This window comes from Egretta garzetta, unplaced genomic scaffold (assembly GCF_000687185.1).
Source record: "Egretta garzetta isolate BGI_Z169 unplaced genomic scaffold, ASM68718v1 scaffold155, whole genome shotgun sequence".
NCBI classification, from domain to species: domain Eukaryota; kingdom Metazoa; phylum Chordata; class Aves; order Pelecaniformes; family Ardeidae; genus Egretta; species Egretta garzetta.
The window spans coordinates 484,774-512,630 of record NW_009259613.1 but is presented as its reverse complement, the minus strand read 5'-3'; the positions used below and the strand labels follow the sequence as shown (position 1 = coordinate 512,630).

The 27,857-nt window shown below is 38.0% G+C and overlaps 1 protein-coding gene across 1 annotated transcript in view; it reads right to left on the bottom strand.

The window, feature by feature from the left end:
- Window positions 1–1,130: 1,130 nt before the first annotated feature.
- The window catches only part of ADCY1 (adenylate cyclase 1), a 316,417-nt gene continuing 289,690 nt past the window's right edge, over window positions 1,131–27,857 (bottom strand). The window contains exons 14-23 of the mRNA XM_009638467.2: window positions 26,150–26,234; window positions 22,122–22,211; window positions 18,999–19,255; window positions 18,254–18,380; window positions 9,778–9,894; window positions 8,498–8,644; window positions 8,079–8,177; window positions 4,055–4,169; window positions 2,306–2,430; window positions 1,131–1,469 (exon numbers count right to left, since the gene is read on the bottom strand). Coding sequence (XP_009636762.1) covers window positions 1,131–1,469; window positions 2,306–2,430; window positions 4,055–4,169; window positions 8,079–8,177; window positions 8,498–8,644; window positions 9,778–9,894; window positions 18,254–18,380; window positions 18,999–19,255; window positions 22,122–22,211; window positions 26,150–26,234 — 1,501 coding nt within the window. The remainder of the gene's footprint in view (window positions 1,470–2,305; window positions 2,431–4,054; window positions 4,170–8,078; window positions 8,178–8,497; window positions 8,645–9,777; window positions 9,895–18,253; window positions 18,381–18,998; window positions 19,256–22,121; window positions 22,212–26,149; window positions 26,235–27,857) is intronic.

Below are 27,857 nucleotides of genomic sequence, written 5' to 3'. Positions count from 1 at the left end.
CATAAATTTAAAAATCAGTTAAGACATAAGAATATGTTGGCAAACATACAAATGTCATGAACAGCAACAGCATGTTTGTCACCAGTACAGGACTATTCTTTGAGCTGTTTAGAAAGGTAAAGCTAAATCCTGGAACTGAGCCACAGGATCTGTGCTGTTTGTAAAAGTCTGAAGTAATACCATCCTTCTGCTCTTCAATAAAATCAGTACGGTACATGAAGGAATGTTTCTATATTGCATAAGCATATTGCTGTGCTTGCAAAGTGCTCCTCTGCCTTGCAAGGTGTCAAATGACCTGTGAAGAGGCAGCAACTTCTAAACTCTACCACCCTTTCTTTTTTTAAGTGGAAAGAATATATATTGTTCTTCTGCCGAACATTTAAGCTTTGTGGTTTATCTACTCCGTAGTCTAGTGTTACAGTTTGAATTGTGGGGTTTTTTTTAAGTTTTTGGAGCATGCAAGGAGAATTTAAAAAAATACGTAGGGCTTAGCAATTAGCTGAATCCAGCCTTCGTTAATCTGCCATTGACAGCACAATGAACACTGTTCTCAGACCTTTAACTCATGCACTGGGAGTACAGTTTCTCTAACCCTTACTGTGGCCCTGGAGAGTCTCCAGCTGCCCCACACTCCATGGTTAAATGCAGCTAATCCCAGCCCCAACAATGCTGGTTATGACAGAAAGAGAAAACTCTTTGCTATGTCATTGCAGGTGGATGTGTAAATAAATACATATTTTTATGTTTATCTCTATAAATCTCTATTAAATCTACACAGGACTGTTTGTATATGTGCATATATAGATTAAAACATATATATATACACACACACACACACACAAGTAAGTGCTTGCACGTTTATCTCACTTTTTTTTCATTTACCCTTTAAAAATGCCAAGAAAATATTCCTCATTTCCAGAAAATCAGGTTTTGACTTTTCCTAACAGAATTGCTAGCCCTTATATGTTCCATCCCAAGAGTTCGTTACACAGTCCCCAAGTTCTCTTTGGTTGGGTTGTAGTGGTCCTTGGTTAATGCCATGGCCTATGACCTCTGATCTCTTGGTAAGAATTCAGGCAACCATTGCTCTCCAAGTTTAGTGCAAATGGCACAACCAAATCTCCTTAGCTCTATGCCTCCTTCACAGCTGGCACAGAAGGAAGATAATGCAGTGTTTGATTTGTGTGAGTAGCAGACGCTTGACCTGCTCCAAGCCCAGCTTTTACAGTAAAGCTAGCAACTGAGGATACCGACAGACAGCTGGTGCCCAGTTTTGTTTGAATGTTTGCTCTCCCGTAAGGGTACATTTTTCGCTCTAAGTTTAAAGACCGTGTTTGTGAATTACTTCCATCAGCCTTTCCTTCCAGGAAATAGGTCAACATTTCGCCTTTTCCCTTTACACTGACTTTACCCCTGCACACAAATTCGTAACTGCACCTTTTTAATATCCGCTGAACTTCTTCTGTCACCTGAAGACAGAAAAAAAAGAAATATTAGTTTTTCCTGTTCATATAAGGTTAATCCTAGAACTGCCCACCCCTCCCCATTTTACTTCTCTATCATGAAATACACATAAGCAGAATGAATTAGCACCTACTGCTGCTCTCAGGCTCACTGACCAAACTGGAATCTGAGAAGCAGAGCTCGTGGTCTTGAGCTGAGTAATTACACGGCCAGATTAAGCTCAGTCCAACAGAAATGTGTAACTAAATTGCCCCCTGTTGTTAGCTGGATCAGTTCCAGTGACATTAATTTAGTCCAGAAGACCTTTTGATCCCTGGAGACTACACAGGTATAAAGGATAAAGGACTGCAAGATTTTCAGGGGTGCAGCACAGCTTCTACCCAAGCTCTAGTAGAACAACAATGTTCACTGTCTGTGTAGCCTCTTCGGTCCAAAGTATCCAAGGAATATTTAAAGCTACATAAAATGCAGCAGAATGCAAATGGACATAGATCCTTTCCTTGTAGTCCTTATTCAGGCAAAATTCCTACAGCACAAGGACTGGCCCGTGCAGTGTTGGCATTCCTAGGCTTGCCTCCAACTGTGTGCAGTGCAACAGAGAACTCTGTTTCTACTGATGGGAAATTATTTATTTGAGGATTTTGTTGCCTCCAAGTAGCGAAGCATACATAATAGAAAACAACTATACCTCTGACATTTGAATCATCTGGAGAATGTTGCCCTTTTCATAAGAACCTCAAGATCAAGTGAGGATGCGTTTTCTAAGTGGCCTTGAAAATGTAACCACATGTAAAACAGGAAGGTATGTGAAGTTTGGAAAATTGTCTCAGAATGTACTCACCTGAATTTTCCCCTGCACTCCAGTACTATCCATCCGGCTGGCAACATTTACAGTGTTCCCCCAGATATCATACTGTGGCCTTCTGGCTCCAATGACACCAGCCACTACTGGCCCGACATTAATACCTAAAATCAAAACAATGGCTTTGGTTTCAAACATTATAGCATATTATCCAAGGGAAACATGAATCCATGCTATTGATTTCCATGAATCCAAATCTATTGATTTAACACAAGTGCTTAGAATTTTTCTGGTCATAATACATAATACATGTTAAATTAATGCCAATTGGACTTCTGTATTTGTAAGAGCTTTAGAAACAAAATAAAGGTATACACAGAGATATCTTACTAGAAATGCAATATGATAGACAACAAAAAAAATTTAGCTTCTATGTGGGTTTTCTTTTTCTGGTTGTTTTTTTTTTGTTGTTCTTTGTTTTAAGAAAAGCAATGGTAGTGCGGAGTTTAGCTGTAGAACAATTCAGGACAAACTGTTAAAGATCTTTAACTGTTTGCTATGACTTCCACTGCCGTTGCTCATATAAAGCCTTTTAATGGAGGTTTTCCAGGTGGAACAGAAATAGTGGCTTGGAAGACATGAGGAATGGGGTAAGGGAAGTGTGTCACATTGGTTGTCAGTACCAGACAACTCAGATCAGGGAGACACTGGAAGAAGACAAGTGTACGTGAAAATGGCTCAAGCATCTTTTTTGGGAATCCACAGGGCTCAATTCTACATTTCTGACTGAATTTGACACATTGGAATATAAAAGATGGTGTTTGTTCTTCTGAGTGCCTTGGTGCACGGCTGCGGATGCCAAAACCTGCATGAGGTTCTGTCCATGGGCTTTCCCAGGCAAGTTATACATAAGAATGTATAGGGGTTAGATATTTGTCTTCTGCCCCTTTGTGAACCTGGAAAGATGAGTTATAACAGAGTTCAAAGAGAATTTGAGGTTTATAATTATTGGTATGTACAGGAGGGCAAAGATGTATAATTCTCCTATTGCTACTCCTGTTGTCTTTGGCCTTTCTCAATCTTTCCCCCTGAACAGACCATTCTCACAATTCAGCCATGAAGATATATATAGAAAGAAGCTGGAGAAAACTATCTATGTTAGAATATGCAACAAAATGAGAACAGCGGTGGAAGTACATTGGAGAGGAGTGGGATGCAGGGAAGGAGGGGAAGGGGGGAACTTGCTGTCTAAGAAGGCTGGGAGAAAGGACTCAGAGATAAGATATGTAATAATATGTAAAGGATTGCATGGGAAGGACACCAGAGGATTTGATTTTTTTGGAGAAAAGAGGACTGGTTGAGGTGATTTGGTATCTGTGGACAAAAAAACCTCCCATCACACTTTTGATGCCAACAAACCTTTTGCAGATGCAACTTAACTTAATAGTTAATACAGCCAGACCCAGTTTTCAGCAGCTTAGCAATGCAAAAAGCAGTGTAAACCACAAGGCTGGGTACACTAATGATATTGTATAAAATTATTGGTGCAGTTTCCTTTTAGGGGTGCATAGATTAAGTAAACACACTGGAATTGGACACAATTGTAATTCCTTAATACTGATGCTCACCATCCAGCCTTCTGACCTTCTACACGGATGTCATTCTCCCACTAAAGGAGGCTTTTCAGTTTTAATCATGAGTGCAGGACAGGTAATCCTCTGCAGACAGCACAGGGAAAGCCAACAAACAATGTTCTGCTTGTGTGGTAATTTTAGAAATGTGACTTACCAACTCGTAGGACAAAGTCATTGTAAGACTGATAGTTGATTTCATCAAGAACGTCAAACATCTCTATTGCAAAATCTGCCAGTGTACTCAGATGGGAATAAATTGATTTTTTAGCCTGGAAACAAAATAGTATTGCACATTAGATTTGTATGGTACTGAAAGGCAGGTGAAATACCAAAGTGAAAAGCAATTAAAAGCTCAGACTGGATGTCTTAGGAAAAGTATCTAACCTATTTTGCTGCTTGTGAAAAGAAACTTTTGATGGTGGCTACAGCACATGCATTCTTTTCTCAAGTACTGATTTTTTTATTTTTTTCCTTCTTTCTCTCTTTTTGATTTCTGGGAAGAATGGAAAGAAAAGTTCCCGTGGTAAAGTGGTTCTGTTGCTAGAGAGCTGCAGATGTTTGTTGTGAGCATGGCAGGGAATATAACCTGCTTTCTTACAAAACTGCTTTGCCTGATGATTATTAATAACTGTAGTTTCTGCCCTCTTCTCCCTTTGGGGTTTTTGCTAGCTCCCAGCTCCATGGGGTGCATGCTGTTCCCATTGACAAAATTCCTGTTAGGTTTAATCCTGTGAGATGCAGAACACCCCTACTTTCTTTCCTTTCCAGGCAAGCTGAAGTGAGTTGTTATAAAACATACCTAAATAAAACGTAACTAAAGCAAAAGTAACAGAAGGCATCAAATGAAATGCTGAAGTATCAACTTGTAAAAAAACCCCAAAATATTAGAAAATAATTTTTACAAATTCAGTCTAATTAAACTGTGGAACACATTTTCAGAAAATATTGTGGATTCCAAAAGTTAGCTACATTCAAACATGATTACTCAGACTCATGGAAGAGTAGCATATCATTAGCAAGTGGAAAAGAGAGATCTGCATGTTTGTCCTGTAACTTATGCCCTTCCCCCAGAACCTACTGTTGGCTAGTTAAAAGACAGGCTACTAGAATAGACCTTTGACCTGGCTCTATACGGTTGCTCTTATGTTGTGCTCTTATTTGAATAATAAATATATATATAATATGAATTCTTGAACAGATTTGCAAAGTGAAAGTGGACTAAAGGTAGGATACGGTGAAAGAAATGCAGGGTCAGTGGCAGTCTAGCTTCAGTAGGGTGTTGCACAACAGGGCTGTGGCAGCTGGCATGAAATGAGAGCTCGCTGGGTTTTTGTCATGATAGTGAGATTGAATAAATGGAGTACTTGACAGTGGCTGAGAAACCTGAGAAACAGGTTTCTATTTGCTTTATTTGGCTCAGTTTGAAAGGTTTCCTTCATGTGGCTGGGAAATTTACAAAAAATAGAGCAAAGTGCTAACAACAAATTATGAAAGTCATTCTTGAGTCAGTCCCAAACTTTAGGAAGGATATTTTTATTTACCTGTTTTCCTCACCAAGATAAAGGAAGAACAAGAATTAAGTTTAAAGAGCTGATGATTATGCTTCCAACAGAGAAGGAGAAGAAAATTGAATGTCTGGAGGAGAGAGGGAGGAGTGTATAGTTTTATTTAATCCTCTAATCTTCTTTATATTCTTTATCCTTCCATTTCTTTGCTGCCCAATGAATGCTTTGATTTCCTGCAATGCCCCTCAGGGTTGCAGGAGAGAGGACTGGTGACAAATACTGGATACGCTGCAGGTTACAGATGCCTCTCAAAAGGATTACTGGCAAACTCTTCTGAACCTACACTGAAGAACACCATGAAGTTAGGACCCTGATGAAGTCAGAACCCTGGTGAAATCACAGATGTAATTTCAAAGGACTCCACTCACACACTGAACTTACATTGTGCAAAAGATCTACAAAGAGCTTGGTTTGTGTGCTTCCCTGATGGTGTAACCAGCAAGCAATTATTTATTTAAACATCAGAGGAATAGTTACTGGAAAGACTGCCCAGATCATCACAGCAAAACCGCTCTGAGAGAGGCATTGTGCATTTACTATAGTCACCTGCTGAAGTCAAGCTGCAGAAACAACAAACCTGTAAAATATGGGATTTAAATATCAGGGTACTGGGTTCTTATGTGCGCAAATATCCTCAGTTAATAGCACAGTTAACTCCATCCACTGCTTTCTGCTCATGTCCAAATCCTAGTAGCAAATTGGTGGCTCACAATCAGAGGCTGTTCCAGATTTTCTGATCAAGCTGGGACATGCCTGGCAGAGGATAAACCAGAAGTGCTTGAGTCTCCTATGGCTCTATGGCCCCATGTGACTCCGTAGGGCAGCCCAGGGACTGTGTGATGGCTGGCAGTGATCATCTGTGCATGATGGGCTACCCAGGATCATCAGACTTTTAATACATAGCTGCATGCTGAACACCTAGTGGGAAATAGCCAAGATGATGTGAATAATTTCTACTCATTTGCATTACACGAGCAGTAGGAAGAGATCACAGAAGAGCTGAAAACCCAAGTTAAAGAAAAAAATGTTGGCCGTTTCATACAAGATCTGTAGGTTTTCTGGAATACAGAATGTTAAATAAATTCTGCCTGTACAGAAAAGATCAAAATTTGCCCCAAGATTTCAGAGAAGGGCAGAGTCCTGTACAAGACATTCTGGAGTGATTTAAAATTCATTACTATCATAAGCTCAGAGCAGTATCTTCAGTACTGGGCTAACTCAGCCAACCCTTCAGTTAGCAACTATAAAATACAAGAGATAAACATGTTTAGGTTTTAGAACATATGCTGCCAAAGTTACCCAATAACACACTGTTTTCAGGATTATAGTTCAAAGAGCATTTATAGCAGACACACAAGTATGCCGTTGCCTGTTTGCCTGAGATCTAACTGAACAAAACTCAAAGGATCAATTTTTTTGCCTGTCTCAGGACCTAAGAGTCAAAAATTTCAGCATAAACAGATTTTTAAAAATACTTTTTTCTAATGTATAGATTTCTAGGAATGATGCAAAGTAAAGCATCAGTTGTGAATACCCTGCAGATCACAAAATTAGTTGTGTGTGATATATTCCAACATGATTCTAACAGTTTATTTCAATGTTGCCTTGTTTTTTATTTACTTAACAAGGATAATTATTGCTAGAAAGTTCACAGGCCATCTTCTGGCCCTTTTTGCTTTTGCCCTCTAATTTGGTGTTATTTTGCAATGCTAAACCACATGCATGAATATACTTCTACAACATATGTACATGCATATGAGAACAGGGGAGAGATGTCTAGAAATTGTGGTCAGACTAGGTGCATGGATTGCTTTAACTTTCATTATATTCCTCATATTATAAGTTTTATTAATTTTTCACACATTAATTTTATTAATATAGTTATTAATGTGCATAGTACCCTGTATATAATATATTCAGTATACTGTCCATGGGGTTCTCTACTTTTCCAGATGCTGCATGCAAATCTAGGAAATATCTGTCCTAAGACACAGATTTAAGAAGAGAAACATACTCAGGGGTAGTAATGAGGATACAGAAGAACTGTACCCCAGAACTAGTGGATCTGAAATGACTGACTTTTTTATTGCCGAGTAATTAAAGGGGTAAAAAGAATGCTAGCAGTAGAGACAAAGAAGAGCTGATTTGGAGGGACCAGTGTAAAGTGCAGCAATGTACCTAGCACTAAGTTCCTGTCCATGATGGTGGTTGAGAGAGGCTGTTTGTTTTGAAAAAAAAAATCACATTTCAATATTCTTGTGTTAGTTTTGCAGAAATTCATTACACCTAGAGTCTCCCCTTCCTGCATCTTACAAGGTCATCTAAGATACTGGGTTTAAAACACTACCACTCTGACTTAGGAGCTTTATACACCATTTTGCAGAGAAACCAGAGCTGCAGACAATGAAATCCCAAAGGAAGCCATATAAGCAACTTCTAGGATGGCAACTTTTCTTTTCAGGCTACAGTTGTTCTTTGAATTTCAAATTTAAATTGTTGTAAAGTAGTAATACAAGTTATTTATAATCACATAAAGTTGTGTTTCTGATATTCCTCTGGAAATTGAAGGAGAATGGTTCCTCCACAAATGACCATCTTGTAAAATCTTCTTACCTTAGTTCCTGAAGTAGGTACGAGTCCCACAGCTGCCATATATGTACTTCCAATTGTCTTGATCTTTTCTATGTCCTTATAATATTCTTTGTCCATAAGCTTTGTTTAAAACATAAAACTGTTAAATATTACATAATATTTTAGACAAGCAACCATAGTTATCAGATAATATGTGCAAGTGGATTAAACCATATTATTTTTGTAAGTTGAGGCTTGTCCACTCAGTTAATTGAAAAAACTACTGTTAACTTGCATTTTAAAACTCTTCTTGTATCAGAGGAATTTGAGGTGAGACTCGTGTACCTAGAAGTACAAACTGGGCATTTTGGAGGAGTCCAGTGGACGCCAATTACAATTAAATAGAAAGTTTACAGCACTGTTTTGTTAGGCAGTTCAAAGACAAAGTGTTCAGACCTTACCTCATCAAAATCAGCAATAATTTCATTCAACAGGCGTAAACATTCCACTCCCATATTATTGCCGTCCAATTCGATGTAGAAATCATTGAAATTTGGGATGGAAGCAAACATCACTCCTACTTGAGAATATGACTGATAATAAAGGTCCTGCAGTTCATGGGCAGATATAATTTTTATTTTAAAAGGTTGATCTAAACCAGGCATCACTATTATGATAACTATTCTACTGCTAAGCAATAGCTAGGACAAAGGCCATAATTTTTGCTAGAGAGAAAGCCAGCCCTATTAAAAAAAAATGTTGAAAAATTGCTCCACTCAAAAACACAGAAGAAAATTAATACCCAAGCTGTTAAAACCACTTACAACAACTTGTCTTCTCTGTTTAGACATGGAAGCAGTGAGTAAAAATTTTGTAGAAAGTCTTAACAGTTGTAGAACTTTTATTGTATGAGAAGCAAAATTGCATTTTCTCGGTTTTGTTTTATAACTAAAATAGGAGATGGAACAATTTTACCCTGCAGCACAAACCCAGCCTTGTTCCTTTCTGTTTTTCTCTGAGTTGCAGAGTCCTGTATTCAACATTAACAATATATTGCTGTTCTGTATGTTAAGGTTTCTCTTAAGAATTCGGAGGGCTCACAGAAAATAAAACCTCTCTTCTGTGGTTCAAATACATTGATTCAAACTCTCAAGAGCAGTATCATAGCTGTTTGGGCTACTCCAGTGCTGCAGGTTTTGCAGCTGCACCGGTAAGGGCTTCCTGAACCACTTTATTCAATCACTGCAGCCTTTGATGTTAACAGCTACTGTGTCTTCCTTGGCTGTGTATAATCCTCTGTTTTTAACTATAAATGGATTTGTTTGGTAATGGCAATGTATTTCCAGAACTAGAGTGGTTCACATGGAAGTGTTTGGCAGTTCATACACTTCACCATTCAAAACCAAACTGAGCTCATCAAATACTGTGATAAATCACAATATTATGAATGGATTGAAAAAAAAATTAGTGTTTTGCATGCAGACACTTGGCTGCATTGACGTTGAAGGGCACAACATTCCCTTATCCTGATTTTTATTAAAATTCTTCAGAGAAGGACACTACAGTGAAAGAAATAATCCCAGTCTAATTCTTGAATACAAGTTCTTACATTCATTTTAACACGAATGAAATTTTCTAAGTCCAAGCCTTTCTTGAAAACATACAGTTGAAAGGTGACCCAAGCTACACAAGGTTACACCCATACAACATCACCATGCATATAAATTTTATCTTGGTTTACCATATTTCTTGGATTAGACATAAGAAAGTGCTGTGCAACATGTGCTGGCAACAGGTTGAAGAGAATTCTTTTATTATCCAGCTTGACTCTCTCCATATCATCTCTCTCTTCTTCTGCCTGTGGGGATAGAGGAAAAGAAAAACCTTTCCAAAAAGTAAAAAATGAGCTGAAGCCATCAAATAACTTATATTAATTTATCCTTTGAAATTAAACTGAGCAAAACAAAGCCTGCAAAGTAGAGTGGGAACAGTTGTTCCATACCATGCTTTTACACTGGGGCAAAATCCCTTTAAGCCCTTAGTAACTCAAGCTAAAGTCTCTGGGCTGATGACTGCTTTCAGGGTTTGATCAGCTAAGCGTATTCGTGTCTTCTGTAGTTCTCTGTTCTTTTAAATAGGCCCTTGATATTTTTGCAGAGTAAAAAGCTGGAATAATCCCACTTAAGTCACATTGGACTTGGAGGCCAATTACTTCACAGGTAGGTGGAGACAGTGACAGCAGTATTTGATCCACCTTTCAAAAAAGAGAAGCCTGGAGAATCACCAGTGTTTAAAGCAAGCCTATGTCATTTTGCAGTGAAATGGTAACAGACTTGGTAAGACTGTAGCTTCAACAGAGAAAAATACTTTAAAATTGAACATCCTTAAGAATGATATGCAATTTAAAAAAATATTTTAATATAAATATAATTAACATTTCTAGAGTTGTTTTTAATTACTCTGGTATTTGTCACGAAACCATATACAGTTCCTGTGCACAGAAATTTCTGTGCACAACAGCAACAGAAATTCTACCATTCATGTGAATGACAGCATTCAGAAAGAGTACCTAGGAGTTAACACAGCTGAGGTACTTAACCCAAGATGCTGGTATCTTATTATAAGTGTCTTGACTCACAGGAGTTAGTGGGAATCATGCATTAGGAAGCAATTCTAAAAATCAGACCCCTTATTGGAAAAATACTGAATATCTAGGAATCTCATTTGGGACTCCTACATTTGCAAATTCCAGCCTAGTCCTTAGTAGACTCTTCTGCAAAATTACTTCTCTGGAATTTGCTGCTTGTTGTTAGAGTGATTTTTGACCCCACATTCTGATTTAAAGTAGAAAACATCTGATCAGTACTATATAATTCAACTCATAGAAATCACAGCTTATTCTTTTTCTTCAGTCACACCCACAGAACTGTAATGAATCTTCTGCTGTGATCCCAATATGATTTGGTTTATCTAGTTAGTCAGCAGAAGAATAGAAGGCCAAATTCTCAGACCTTGTTGAGAAACTACAACCATGTAAAACACTGAAGAATCTGCTCTAATCTTTGTTGGTGTCCCTTTGTATCTAGAATTTGCTCTCCTGGTCTATTACAAAGTCCACATACTTTTCTCACTATCCATTCCCGTCTAAGTAGGAGGAAACCAGTTACCTCTTGCCTTTGTGTAGTCTTACAATATTCTTTACATGTGATTTTTTTTTTTCAGGAAGCTAAATTTTTGCTTTCCATGACAAAACTTAGGAAACAATCTTTTTATTCAAAGCACAGAGTCTGCTTTGCCTTGCAGTTTACTTCTGTATTCTTAAATTTCTTTATAAGTAGAAAGAATGCTGAAAAAGAACTGCCTTTGTAAACATAACTTCTTCAGAAATCATTTTCTTTTGAAACAAATCCTCAGCTCCTCCTCTAATTTGTGTAATAAGAATCAGAATTTATCCCAGAGGTAAAATATCAGTGAACATTAAATAGCAGTTAAGCTCTGCAAGAAATATACCTGAAATTTTTATTCTAAGCAAGTATCTATTTCCTGTTTGCGAGCTTTTTTTTTCAGCTGAAAATCCAAACCAAGCTTACACCCTCATTTTTATGTCATACTGGAATATGGGAAATTTTACTCTGACAACAGCAAAGAGACTTGCAAACTGAATTCAGCTCTGAATAAAGAGTCCATTTTGGGCTTGCTTCTCCATTCCTCTATTTTTTGAATAAGAACTTTTTTGTTACTTTCTTCCTAGGCACATTTAAGGTTCTCAGTTAAGCTCCCAATACAATATGGGGCAGAATAGCAGCCTAGAGAAGAATACACCTTTGGCCAGCGTGTAGAGATTTCTGGACAAGTCAAAGTAATAAAAATTACCAGTAGGTAAGTGAAGTAATCAGTTTGACACATCGCATGGATAGTGATGTTGCTCAAACACTGGCAGCTGCTGTTCATTCCTGATCTGGAAATGTGTGATCAGATTCCTCTGACTTGCCCAGTCGTGAACCAAAGTGTTCCTTTTGGAAAACATGACCGAGAATGTTCTTCAGCAATATGCAATGTGTCCTACCATTGTGTATGATTCTCAGCAGAGGTTTCAGAGCAAGGCACAGCACAAGGACAAAGCTGCCAGTACAGAAGCAGACCCTTGTGACCTTGGTTGCTGGACTGCTTTGACGCACAGAAATAAAAGACAACTCTAATATACCAAGATAAAATCAATGAAAAAGGTCACTCTAGCCTGTTTGTTTTCTTCTGACGGAACTTGAAGGCATGTGATGGCTTTTCTCCTTTCTGTCTCGCTTCAGTACAGTCATGAAACTACTGGGAGAGAAATAATAGTGACACTACTGTGTGTGTGCAGGTATGGGTGTGACAATGTTCATAATGATGGGACCACAGCCGTGACTCAGAGGCTGAGAACTGAGCTCCTGAGTGAAGACCTAGTGGCTCAAACCAAACTACAAAAGTCATGAAGGGGTGGCAAAATCCTCTAAGAGCAGGGGAAGGCATCAAGGGTGTCACCACTGCTAAGAAACACAGTAGAATGCCACACTTCCAAAACAGCTAGCAAGGTCTCTTCCCCTCTTTGGGTGCAAAACTGTTAACTACAGTTTTGACTCTGAGAAATTGCCAGAAGTGAGATGAAAATCACTAAGGCCATGGAAGGCTGTTGAATTATACCATGGTGGTTAATGGTAGGAAACCCTAGAGACAAGTTATGCAAACAGCAGAATTAGGGGAATGTAGGTCACATACTCTTAGCTTTTTGTGCCCTGGCCTATTTCAGGCACTTCCTAGCCCACAGGGAGAGAAGAGTGCACTCTCTCCCTGTGGTTCAGGGAGGCATTTGTACTGGCAATGCCTATATGGGGCAGCACAGTGCCATGAAGAATAACATGGTTAGCTCTGCCTGACCTAGCCCCAGACCTAGAAGCAGAATGTTCATGGAATTAGCACAGCACTCCTTCTGAGCTACTTCATGTTGGAAAGCAAAGTATATTAGCTTAGACCACACACTGGGTTAGTACTGCTGTATTATTGCTGGTACCCTAGCTGGAGTCTCTGCATGGACTGCACTTGCATAATCCAGACATAACACATATCTAACATCCTGCCTTTATTAAAGTGATCTGCTAGGAATATGAACTGAAGTGTACTTTCTCTGCTACTGCTGCATAGAGTTAGAATATCCATTCTCTCACCCTGCACGGCTCTGATATATGCAACTCCTAAGGAGCTGCCTGGGGAAAGAGGAATGGTGTCCTTATGTCTCCTGCAAGGGAAGATAAGGAGTGAAGGTGAGGCAGAAAAAGAATTGGTCATGTTCAGTAGTGAGGACTCTCAAACCATCCCATCACATGGCTCTGTGGGGTGGGAAGTTAACCAGTTACTGTTATTTTCTGGACCCTTTTCCAGCTTCCTGCTTTCTGCCCTTCAGGGGAATGCAATGAAAACCATCTTTCCTCTTGAGACTCATGAGGTCCTAGTGCCTACTCTTTGAGAAGCTGAGATAAAAGGATGTGTAGGCATCACCCTTTCCCCTGGAAAACAAGCACTGAGAAGGGAGAGGCAGTACTTGGGGCTGCAGAAAGAAGACTAAAATGCCACAGATCACAGGTATTTACTTTCCTGGTGGAAATATTATCCAAACAGCTAAACAGCATCCAAACTTCCATCTAATTGACCCTATTTCTATTGGTTAATTAAGGAAAGCTGCCAGCATGATATTTATGCAATAGCTGCCAACTCAAAAAACAAGACAGATTATTGTGAAAATAAACAAGAAAGAAAATTTTGCAACATTGTTTTTCACTTTCTGCTTTTTGCTTATACCTGTTCAGTATCTGTGGCAGCTAGGTCATTTTGCAGAACTGTATTTGCAGACCTGCAGTATTTAAAAGCAGGCTTTGTTTTTGCTTTGGACCTGGTGACAACATTTAAAATGTTCTTTGGTACTATGGCTTTTGACATCAGTGTAATTAACAGCTATTGTATTTTACAAAGTTACACAGCATCCCACAGTTTTTACAATGCTGGTAACTGGTTACACATCCTCTGTTCAGGAAGTGGCCTGACCTGTTGTATCACCTGAGCTATCAGGCGACTGTTTAATAAGCAGAAAAATGCAATAGCAATGTCACGGACTGAAGAGTTATCACATGAAAATCCACTGTTTCAAGATACAGCTAAAATGAAGCCAGGCACCGGTGCCATATAAACATCACCTTTGTACCTGAAGGTGGCACTAAAACCACAGGGAAGAGACCCATCACACTGCTTCTATAGGGACAGATTTTTAAGAGGAAGTACAAGCACACCTGGCAAGTCTTGCCTGCTGACTGTAAAATACATATTTCTTACAAGTGTCATGGATTAGAAAAGACAGCTGAATGATATTCTAGTATTTCCTGAAAAATGCAACAATCAGTCATATCATTGTATTATTTTTATTTTCCTCCCCTGACAAATTCTGGGTGAGTGAGCAACTTCATTTTTTGGCAGTTTTCACTTCTTCATAAATTTATTGCTTGGATTTATTTGTCCTTTTTTTCAGTCTTATTGAATAATTTGCATAAGCAAAAGTGATTATCAGTCACAAATAAGTAAAATGCTCCTATATTTGCTATTCACAGTTACTGTCATATGAGGCACACAAGAGTTACTCAACAATATTATGTAGAAAATGAAATTCTCCTCCCACTGCCTGTTAAAAAAAAAACCCAGATATTTTCTGGAAATAATGTGATATTCAGAAAGGTTAAATTTGGCACAGAAAAAAACCTAGCAAAAGCAACAAGAACCTATAACACTGTTGATGTGTGAACAATAAGTACAAATATAAATGCTTTAACAAGTTATCATCAATCAGAAAAAAAATATTTTTTCCACACGATGTACATAAATCATACTGTATTATCTCTGTTCTGGTTATGTAACCTAGATGCATGGAAATTAGACTAACTTCTCTTGAAACTGTATCATTTTTCTAAACGAGTTTTTCTTGTTTGAAATCTGGTTTTCCTCAAAACACAATTTTCCTAATGTGGCAGACAAAATCTATGGAAATGGGGTTTCCTCAGACCTTACCCTAGAACAATGAGCATCTAACCATATATTCTCATTAATAATGGTATTAATTGCTGGTACTTTCAGTGTTTAAAATATCATTTAGTTAGTACTAGATTGTTTGTTGCTCATGATTAAATAAATGAAAATATCTATTAAATCCTTTTTATTGCAGCTTATGCCACAAATGGTTTTATTCATCTGAGAACATTTTTACAGGATTAGCCCTACAATGAGCTTTACCAAAAGTATGCAAACAAAGTGCTTACAACTTCCAGAATAGCCCCTGAGTCTGAAATTCTCCCAGTTGTAAGCCAACAACTGAGAAGCTTCCCAAAAATACATATTGGGACATCTTTCACACAGGAGTGGCTGGCTACTGGGTGATGTGAGTCTCAAGCTCTAGCAGTGGTTCATGCCACTCAGTGTTGGCACAAAGAACCAGCACACTCACTCTGTCAAACAGAAGAAAATCTCCACAGTCCTTGTGCACTAAGTCAACAGTCCTTCTAAAACTTCTGCTACCAAGAATGCAATGAAGTTAAGCCAACATAGTTCAATGGTAAGTAGTGCTGCAGCTGCAGAGAAGCATGACCAAGAATGCTGTTAAACCATATACAGGGCTCCTGCAGTCCAGCATCTAGAGAAAACTGTCACTCAGGAAGGTGGGTTTTGCCCTTGTCGCCTCTTAAAGATTGTTAACCAATTAGTAGCTGGGAGTTTGCTAACTATTCAAAAGCAGTTTTAATATATAGATATTTCCAACCAACAATGTTCCCAGAGCTTTTAATATTCAGATTTTTACTATGCGAAAGAGCCTAATAAGTACAAAGATAATGGGTTTTTTTACTTATCTATTGGAATAGGTAAGCACCATAAGCACTTCTGTAAGATACATCACAATGGTACTTCTGCATGTTATGTATCTTGAATACTAGCCCTTCTATTCAATATCATTTACAACCAATACACAGAGTTGAAACCAGGACAACATTCCTTACAACATGTTATCCACTATTATTTATCATACAGGGAATAGATCTTCCATGTGGAATTGAGAAGAACAAAGGTATATACCCAGATAATCAAAGAGGCCAAGCATCTACCCAGCATACTGATTTTAAAGAATGGTAGTTATGTTGATGCCTAATTTCTGAATTTTCTACTTACACTGATTTTTTTTTCCGTTCTGATAATTATCATGCAAATCTCACAGACAAGATGGTACCACATTTGCAGTTGAAAAGATCTGAAAACAGGCATTTGATCTTCTCAGATGAAAAGCACTTTTTGAAATGGTACCTGAAGATGCCGCTGGACATTACTGAAATTTGATTGGCATCCATATGTCTTTACTTCCCTTATTGTCCTTTGGAGCAAGTGCACAATGGTTTTAATAATAGTGGTAGATGACTAGGTATTTCTGTAAAACCTGGCCCCAAGAAAACAGAAAAAGTTTATATTTCTTCCTTTGCTATTGTCCTGTTCTGGTCTTTCGGCAGGCAAGCATCCCATTAGTTTCCTGTAGTTGAATTTTTAGAACTAATCCATTGCTAATCAAAAGCCAACTTAGTTTTAATCTTACTTTTAAGAATCTTTAAGCATTACATTCCTTAGGGATGCACAATTCACCATGCAGGTCATAGTAGCTGGAATGATGAAAAGCATTTAAGATGCTGGAACTCGTTGAAAGGCCACAGGATAGCAAAACAGTATCTTCCTGCTTGCTACTCTATTTCATTCCTAGGAATAACCTAAAGGTCTGGTATTCATGGATCATACAGCACTCACATACCTCCATCATCTGCCAATCTATATAAAGATAGCTGCTAAACAGCTAGTCATGTGCTGCTCTGAGTTTCAAAGTCAGGGGATTTTTTTTCCACCTGAAAACTCTATTTGGCACCATAGCAAGTGGAACCTATTATCAGTTTGTCCAAAACAAACTTCTGAGACTGACAGGCACAGCACCTATCAATACTGCAGGTCATAGGACAAAAATTAAATTAAGCGATCACATGTTGTTGACTCAGTTAAACAGCACAGAGTCCACAGAAATTATAGAACAAGATAAACTTAAATCATAAAGGAGGTGGACATGGTCTTGGACATCAAGACAAACAAAAAACCCCAACAGAGCTTAACTGTTAGGTTGAAAAACTTGAAGAGTAGAAGATAACAGAGCTAAGTCATTCCTGATTTATCCATTCTAGGTAATACAGTAGAGTCAGGCATGTGTTTAAGCCATGTGTTCCAGTCATGATTTCACACATAAAATCAAGCACTGCAACAATTTATACAGTCCTCTTAACAACATAGTTAATGGGGTGTAGGTGAGAACAGGATGTGACCTCTGTGAACTTATAATGTGAGTGTAAGAGTGTAAGATTTATCAGAAAGGCAACCTCCAAATTCCACCAAAACCAACTTACATCTTCAACTTTCTCCTTCCCTCAGGGGCCAGTGTGAAACACTTTGGAGGTGGGAATAGGACAGCTGAGAGGCGTGACAGGGGGTAGAAATTTCCCGATGCCCCTGCTTATGCCTAATAGAATTTCTATAGGTTTTGCTGTGATTCTGATAGTTAGGAAATATGTTTTTTAAAAAAAGCCAATGCATTTATGATCTAAATAAATTTATGATCTTCCTTTGAGAAAAAGTGCCATCATTTCATTGCATGATATGGGTGTAAGTATTTCCTTTTTTCAGTTTTATTTCCTTCTTTTCAGTTTATCTGAATGTCAACTTATTTTCACACCTTTTTGCATTATAAAACGAAAAAAACCCATGGATTTAGTTTGTTTATCTCAGATTTATATTGCTAAAAGTCAATTTCCCATGTTTGAAATTCTCTCTATTCTTAATGCACCATATATATAAAAATATGTATATAACTTCATCAATGATGTACTGTTATGGAACAACTACAAGCAAAGCAAAAAAAAAAAAAAAATCACTTCTCCAGAGCAAATGTATTGTATATGTCTGTGAAGAGAAAGCTTTAATAATTTTTCTCTGTAAACCATGACATGAAAAATTTTGAAAGTGTCTTAGTCCAACTGATTTGTTCTCAAAGTATTTGCGAGCCAATTCAAAAAGTCAGACATCATTTTGTGTGTATGGATGCTAGAAAGAAAAGTCCTATGACTTACCTGCACAGCCCAGAGGTAGTCCAGACGCAGCTTCAAGTCCACCTGTCTGGAATGCAGTGCCAAAGCACAAGAAAACAGCAGAATGGCTAGTATTGGTTCATAGCCACGCATATAAAAGGAGCCACCCCTTAAAGATTAAAGGAAAGTAAATCAGTTATTCCAAGTTTTTTAATACCTAACGGCATATTTTTAATATGCACACCTTTAGTTTAGAACATGTGGGTACCCCCTAATCACTAGCCTTTTCTAAGAGGCTCATACGGGCAGGGAGATGGGTGGCAGATCACTGCATCACACCAACATGCAACTCCTTGAGGATCTGATAATGCTATACATTACTGTAATGTGTGTGCATGCTTTTAATTAGGAAATACAAAATCGCTCAAAAGCTTAAATGAAATGGGAATTGGTTGACGGCTGCTGAAACATGGAAGTGAAGTTTTTAACAGTGTTTTTCTATTTCATGTTATAATTAGACTGCAGTATGTTCTGCTGAGGTATGTTAGCATAAAACTACAGAATAATGGGGCAACACTTGCTAGTTCCCAAAAGCTTATCTCCTGTTGATGGATGTTACTAGATCCTACAGTTGCTGGGGAGAGGATGGCTTAAGTATTTATTAAGCTCTACTGAGTATATAGCCCTAAGCAGTAATGAATGCTAGTGGACAATTCACAGATGAGTAGTCAATATTGTGACTAGCTATACAGAAATACCCATTGCTTTAACTTTGCAAGATACCTACCCCACTGCTTTTCGGTAACCACTGAGTTCCAAAATAACTATGTACAAAATTGTAACAAAAAGCAGGAGAATCATTTTTGGCAAGGAAGATACACGTAGAAATATTGCCAAGGTGAGAGTCCCCACTACACAGGAAAGGAAAGCATAGTGGGCTGTGTCACATGGAAGTTCACTCATTGTTTTATTTGTTCCACCAGGAGAAATGATAACTATTGAACTGCTGGAATTGGTATTCCAAACCCAAGGCATACAGCCAACCTAGAAAAGACAGGAGAGGCAAGAAGGGGAGAAAGTTAAATATGAAATAAACAGAAATGCAGCTTCTATGGGGGCTGACTGTAGTTCATTTCTCATTGGGAAAATATGGCCGTAGAGTTCCCAGCCAGCTCACTGCTCTAATAAAACCTCTCTCCTTTTCCTGTAGCGCTTTACTCTGTTTTAGGTGGGAGACATGCTTTGTTGATTAGATGCCAGTAAGGCCAACCAATTAAAGTTTGGGCTTAATTGAATAGTTTCCCTCTCAGTGCTCAAAAGCAAGAGGTTCACAAGCCAACATATTCCTGCAAAATTAAGGAACTTCAGTAAACATTTTATGTAGTCATGTGGGTGAGAAAGATTCTTGCACAAAGCACAAAAAGATATGTGTTTGGTTTATTGACTATGTAAATTGTATCAATTTCAATTAATCAAATATAAAATAAAACATTTTAATCTTTGATTGAAAAGCTAAACATGAATAATATCTTTTCTCCATTTCAGAGCTACTTCTGCTATCACATATGATTCAAATACAAGGCCTCATCTTTAATTATCCCAGCCATTTCAGTTCTCTAAGGAGTTCCATTTCCTCCCTAGACTGGGAAATAAAAAAATGTTTTAGTGCATTTCCTGTGGGAAACTTGAGGAAATTTAACTTGCTTCTTCCAAAGGCAATGCCATGTACACATCTCAGAGCTGTTATCCAAGGAAGGGAGGAATTTCTGGCAAATCATGCAAGTCTCTAGAGCTCCAGTTTTAATTGCACTCCAACCTTCACGCCTTACAAAGGGAGAGGATAAGAGCATAAAAGAGGAGAGTGGGATGGTAGTGTGAAATTGATTTTAACAGGCACCACCACATAAGCCGTGCCCTGTACTTAAGCTTCTCTTTTGAAGTGTGTTATTATACCTTTTTATTTCATCCTAACCACTGATAATGAAATTTTATAGCATGCTGTAAAATAACTGACAACCTAAAAGGTGATTAAGCAATATATTTTACAGGGGGTTGTAGTCATTTAAAAAGATGAGACATAACAGATAAAATGTGAGTTAAACTCATAATGGCTAACATTATGAAATAAGATGAGAAAGAGTGATGTGAAAAATCCGTTTAATGTGATTTTGTTCAACATTCTTAAAAATGCTGTTCATACTAAACTCATCCCAAAACATAGGCAGGCATGAGTGCTTCATAAATGATGTGCAATCCACCCAGGAAAATATCATCTGCTCTACAACTAAGAGTGAAACCTCAACACCTAGCTCCTCTGTTGGTGAGAATTCTGGAGGCACTACTTTGTAGGAACTAATAATTTCTACCAATTAAACACTTTTTCCTAAGCATTTCAATGCTATTTTTGCTTCAATAAAGGATAAAGTTGCATTTGTGACCTATTCTAATTTGTAATTGAATGAACTCTGCCTTATTGGAGGCCAGAACCTCTGAATTCTAGCCTGCCTTCTTCCACTGATGTTCAATGTTGCCTTAGGCCTTATGAAGTCTGTTTCTCATTTTCACCATCTTTAAACAGCAACAATGGTGCTTGTTTTATCTGGTCAAATTAAGTGTCAGATCTATGGGGGCTGATCCACAATATTCACAATATTCTATGGGGGCTGTCATAATACTCATCGCAATCCCAAAGTCACACACAGAACTTGCTGAGATGCTAGCTAGCCTGGAGGCACTGCACATCTCTATGCATTTTCGGCTTATATGCACATTAAGAATCACAGATATGTGTGTTGCTATTAGGGCTGTGTGTTACACAACTGATGTTCAGGAATTCCCAGAAATGTCTGGACATCAGCTATTCTTGGTACCTCTCAGGACGTTGGAATTTGCAGACAAGGGATCCTCTGCCCATTCAGTTCATGTGGATCAGCTTTGTAGATGTTCTTAGGGCAGGTCCAGGGACAAGTGAACGCACAAAATACAGAATAAGGGGCTTGGCATCTCAGTTAGCACTGTGAATTGCTCATGAAATGACTGTCTTCTTATTGGTCAGAACACATTGCCTAAATCCCGCAGAGAGGCATGATTTGAGACATCTGCCTTCTCAGCATTTCCAATTGTGTTTAGTGTGCTATTTTTGTGCAGATTCTTTCCTTTGGGTACCTAACATGTTTAATTCATTAGCATTAGCAGCCAAAATGCTGAAATTGAGTGCTAGGAATTTGACAACTAAATGCCAAATACTTAGGTGGAGGTTTAAATCCCATTTGACATTCAAGTCGATCCCATTTAGAACTAGCTGCTAATCTATAGTAAAAGAAGCTCAATTTTCAGAAGTATTGAGCAAGTTCACTTCATACAAGAGAAGCTTCCTAGACGTTAGATGTGAATGTCAGCGTAAGCACATCTTCTCGTTATGCAACACTGTCTATATTTTAAGATCTCGTTATCTTTTCTGATCTGCCTGGACTAAAAATATCCCCATTATTACACAGAAATATGTTCTGTAAGTTGCCATATAGAAATAAGTAATGTCATTTTAGACCATGCCTTGTCTGTCACAAAATATTAGCCATTGAACTAGTAAGCAAGATGAACATTTAAAAATATTTTTCCCATAAAGTATAAGACATCAGCAGACTATGTGATACTAAGGTTTGACATAAAAATTTCTATAGGTGTTGACTAGGTATTATCTGTGTAATTTTCTAATAGCTTTGCCATTCCTAATTCAACACCCTGACTCAGGGCAGTGAAAGTCCGAATTATAGCAAAAGGTTTTAATTTGAAAAATGCTCTGGAAGTATGAATAATAAAAATAGTAGGAATTCACCAGACGAGAATATCCATACCAGGTTGTTCTTTAAACGGAATGCTAAATTAAGCTATACTTGATTTAAATACTCACCACACATCCTTGAGCCACGGAGTATATTAAGATCACAATAAAAATACACAAAATGGTACGAATTTGTATTGTCAGGCACCCTGGAAAACACTGAGGAAGAAAAAAAAATATAGATAAAAACTGAAAAATATTTTTTGAAGTGGGTTTGTTATTTTTCAGTAGTCTATAAAAAGAAGAGAATAAGGGATACAGAAATTTTGCCTGCATGGCAAATTATGAAACAAGCATGCAGTTATTAATGTGTACATGTGTTTTAATGGTAATTGCATTTTTGGGGGTAATAAATGTGAAGTTATTATTACTATACATTATTTCTCACTATAATTAAAACTCTTTGAAAGGTTAGTAGGATGTCTGCTCATAATGCAAATTATAAATTAGGATGGTGTTTGATTTTGTACCCATGGGGAAAATACCTAAAGCATCTTTTGCCTTGCAAATTATCAGCTACAAATAGTGATCCAAGAGAACATACTGTGGTAGCATAGAATTTCAGAGTGGTATTTCTGTCTTCTGCTATAATAGTCATGTTAAATGCCAGGGTAGTTTTAATTTTCAGGACTCATTAAAAATATTGAATTTGTTAGAGCAGAAAGAGCAGTAGAGAACAAAAATGTCTGGTGGAATGGAGTCTCCGTTTTTACCCTGATTCCATCACTGTGAAGTGTGAAGTGCTTGCTGCTGTGAGCATATAAGAAGCCAGCGACAGAGGGTGAGAGAAGAAGGATAAGTCTGTCAGGCTCTAGTACATGTGATTATTCCAGTCATACAGATCTACTCTGGTTTCAGGGAAATCTGCTTTCCTTCTTTTCCCCTTGCATTAACAATATTTAGGGCATCTATTATCTACTGGATCCATGATACATCTTTCAGACCCCAGGACTTCTTCCAGTCACTTCAAGGGGTAAGAATCAACTCCAGGAAACAATCAGATTTAAAGGGGGAAGAATCCTGTGCCCCTTAAAAGGAGGGGGCTCAGACTTATCAAGGCTGGATTTGACTTAAGATCAAATGAAGCAAGCAAACACCTAATTTTTGGATGAAAGTCACGAATCCTGAAGAAAAACTGTTCACTTCATTATCATCAACATCAAAAGCATAGCTTCCAGCAGGCAGCAAAGTACCTATAGAGAGGGGCTTCTGTGGCCTTAGCACAACCGAAATCGTGTACTGAATCTCCCTCCCTTTCCTTTCACATATGCACAGAGACATTTCCCCTGTATGTGTGACCATGAAGTAAAAGTTTGAGATAGTTATAGGTGAATCAACTTCATCTGGGCTGTGAAACATGACAATACAGCAATTAAAGAAAAAATAATAAAAAAAAAGTGAACTGCAAATGCATTCTGGCTTCAGTATGGATTAACTCCATGTAAATGTAGGTGAGGAACAACCAACGTCATATCAATAGCAGATTTGTATAAGCATATTACAGACCTGAGTTAATTGGCTACAGCCAAAACTCAGTTTAATTATTAGTCAGCATGAATAAAACATGTTGGGATACCTGAGATATATCACCTTTAATAAAACAGTGAGCATATTGTAGAACAAAACCCTCAAATTGCAAGAATCTCATGTTGAAAAGCTGAGTCTCAAGGGAGGGGATATAGAAGTGTCCAAAATTACGCTATGAAAAAAAGAGATAGACTATTTCTGCATTTATTCATCATTATCATACAGTTCAGGTTGGAAGAGATCTCAAGAGGCCCAAAAGTACTGTCCGCCTTGATCCCCAGGGCCATTTCTGCAGAGCTGGTCAGTCCCCAGCCTGTGTCATTGCAGGGGGTTCTTCCTTCTCAGGGCCTTGACAGCATTTATCCATACTGTATTTATGAGATTCCTATTGGCCCATTCTGCCAGCCTAGCTGGATCCCCCTCAATGGTCATCCTGACAGTGTGTTGGCTGTCACCCTGAAATTGGAGTCACCTGAAAACTTGGGATGAGTATACTCTATGTCTTTCTGCAGGTCATTGATAAAAATGTTTAACAGGACGTCCTGGGATAAACTCATGTGGTTACACACTTATTACTGACTTCCAGGTAGTGTATAACCGTAAACTGCTATGCTCTGAATGTGATCATCGAAACAGTTTTTTACCCATCAAGTTGTCCACCCAGCTAGACCAAAATGCTATGCACACATGAGGTGGAACATGTGTGTTTTTATCCATATAAATAAAATATAAAATAATAATTTTGTTTGAAGGAAATATATATATATTCCATTAATTCAATTTGCAACCAAATAAGTTATCTACTGTTTGTTAAAGAGAGAATCCCCATAGTTCGAAGATAATGCTGCGTGGTTAATAGTGACAAAGCAAAATGGAGATCTAAAGACAATGTGCCCTGACACATTGCACAGACTTTTTTTTTTTTTTGTGTGGTACATATATGTTCTAAATATTGACATGCTAGGCTATTGGGTTGAAAAGGAAAATAAACCTTTAAAAGGTAAAGTATGAGACATGTCTGAATTAAAAATTTGACTGACACTTAAAAGTGTCATAAATCCGACTTTCAGTCATTCTAAGATTGTATCTGCTCTTTCATGACAGCATAGTATTTTGGGCTTCATTCTCTTTGTTTTCTTTTATTTGTGGAATTTTTATTAACTAAGTAAGTACTGTCAGATCCCCAAAATGCTGAGTAACTGGTACAGTAAAACATTATTACAGTGTTTTTGAGAGTGAGGCATTTGATGCCAAAGCACGGAGAAGTTGAGTTACTTGTCCAATGTAAAATAGCAAATTAGTGCCAGAAGGCTGATTAAAACAGGGGAATGACTGGTTTACAATTCTATATTCATCATACACAGCATATTCGTTATCTTTGATTTATTAGGTAAGACAAATTTTCACCACAAAATTTCAAACAACGATATTCTGAGTTTTTATCTTTCTTTATTTTTGTAATGCTGGATTTGATCATGTAAGGTACTGAATCTCTAGAGGAACCTGGAATAAATTCAAATTCTGTTGACTGCCAAAACAGCCAGAACAACCTTTAAGTTTGCATCAGCCCCAGGGAAATGGAAAAAAGAGGAGCAATTTCCTACAAACTTCATCTGTGTTTCTACTGTCCATAGACAGAACAACAGATGATAAACTACTGTGTCTTTATGAAACAAAAGAGATAATCCAAATTATTCCCAAATAATTGTTTAAGTTTATAAATAAAGATCTGCTGTGTACCAGATATTTTGCTAGTATACTATTTATGTTTCCATGAAAACAATTACTTTCCTCCCGCCAAAGGGCATTTTTTCTTAACTAAAAATTATTGTATGCTAAATCAGCAAAGCTGATTAACTGTGTAGGTGTTTTCTCCTGATACTTGTCTGAAAAGACTAAATTTAGATTATGGCACTCCGGATTTCTTTCATCAGAAAATTAGTCTGTAGATGCTTTATTGTGATCTGGCAGACCTAGTTCTCTCCTACAACAACCAAATGTCCTTCTGCATCATTACTGTTGTGAAAATGCAATGCAGAAGAATTAATCATTACTAAAGGTTTTGAAAAGGCCAAGGGTTGTGTGTGCAAAACATTGTGCTTTACCATCAAAAGAGCTGCTGCTTTGGCAGGGAAAGTTTTGAAAACAGAGGGGAAGTTAGCAGGACTTTATACCCAGATACCAGCCAGAAAGGAAGGGAGAACTAGCGTGCTCCATAGTCAGAAAGGAGAAAAAGTCAGGTTGAAGCAGCTTGTTATCTGAACACGGGAATGATTCAGTAGCTAGTGGTAGGTGTTCAGGGAAGATGTAGCAAAAAAGACAAAAAGCATAGCATTAATGGCACCGAACGCTACACTGCTGCACCAATTACTCATGTAAAAAGTCTACTTTCAGTTGAACCATCTCTGTTTTGAAGTGCCTAATACATTATTTAGCAACGAACTTCAAAAGCACATAGGTTTCAGACTCTATGAATCTGTGAAGCATGCACTGATGGCTTCATATTCCAAAGGACCAACAAGGCATAGCCACCAAAAGTAAAAACAGTCATAACATCTTAAATCACTTACTTGTACTCGTGTGACATGTAGGTACATAATACAAGCCACTAGGAAGCATATGCAGAACACCAGGAGAACAAGAACTACGGTACTCCTAGAATCAAAACACAGTAGAAGTAAAGCGATGCAACGCAGTAGCAGATGAGAACAAACAGCACAGATCCTTCTGAAATGGTACTTTGGATAAATGGTGGAAGATCTCCTCCTCCCCCTTGCTGTAATACTAACCATCACAGAGGAAATTTCACAGTGAAATGCACTGCTTTCAAGAACGAGAAATCAGTAAATGCCCTTGTATATGGTGTGAACTCTGACCTCAGCAAGAGGATCAAAGCATCTCAGAAATTCAACTGTATGGTGTGTCAGGAGAGACACTTTCTAATTGTAGGCTAATGCAGAATATTCAGTGTGATGACTCTTATACATGGAGTGTGTAACTCAATTACTTGGCCTTGGCAGCTCTGTAAGAGTTACCAGACACTTTTCCCTTTTAATCTCTCCTTCTCAAAGATTTAGAAATCAGAGGTCAGTCAACTCAGTCACTTATAAAGTCAAATAAAATCAGACCAGACTGTGATCCCTTGTCCTAATGAAACAGAGCAACTCCCTCCTTTTGAGTCTTCCTCAATGGTTAGAAAAATCTTAGGTTCACGAAGATGCTGTAATAATTATTTTAATTCTTAATCTTCCCTCTCCTGATCATTCAAAATAGGCTTGTTCTTCATGAGAATGGGGGTGCAGACCAAGCACCTCCCTCCTCCAGAAAATCTGTGTTATTGGAACAGTACCTTATAGATGTGAGCAAGCTGGCAAAAATTAGTCTACCAGTGCTGGTGGTTTGATTTATGGTCAGGGACAGCCTGGGCCCAAGTCAGCCATAGAACCAGGGCCGTATGACAGCAGTATAACATGATCTTCACACCTTCTTTTCTAGTCTTGTGAGAGCAACCCAGACAGTCCAGAAGGTGTGAGCCATAGCTGCAGGCATATATGTATTTGTGCCCTTGACCATCACTGGAGAAGCATTGCTTCTATAGGGTTTTAACAGTAGAAGAGAAGAATGAAAGTCTTCTGCTGTAGAATTTCTGAGTATTTGGCTTTGATTTCAAATTCATGTAGCAATTCCCACCAATACACAAAGAGGGAAAATTCTGTGGTGGTATATGTGTATCCAAAATGGGGAGGTGACTCTAGATGCTGTCAGTGTGGATTCTAAATACAAGTATTAATAGATACCAAGCTCTCATGTGCTTTTAGAGAATTGTATTCAGGGTGGTAATAAGCTAGAAAAAAATGCAGGGACATGATTGTAACAGCATCTTTTAAGGCAGCAACAGGCAACAACTGACACTAGTACTGACTGGGACCCTGACAGATATTTGGGTTGGCACTTGTAACAAAGGGCTACATTGTTTTTAAAAATAAACCCAGCATAAGACATCAGAAAGGTTCATCATCAGGGCTTTTAATGGCTACATTGCATGTGTGCCTCCATAATTGGACAGCTTAGGTTGTCAGGAACATAGCCTTACTTTCAGCAACTCCATCTGGGGATATAAAATATGTCTTCAGCTGAGAAGCTGTTTTGCTCAGATGATCATAGGAATTGGGAGAATGTCAAGCCCATTGCTTTCTGTGTATTTATGCAGCAACTGGATTTCTTACAACATTTTCTTGTCTCTAGATTTTGAACCTCCTTGGAATATTGTGATACATG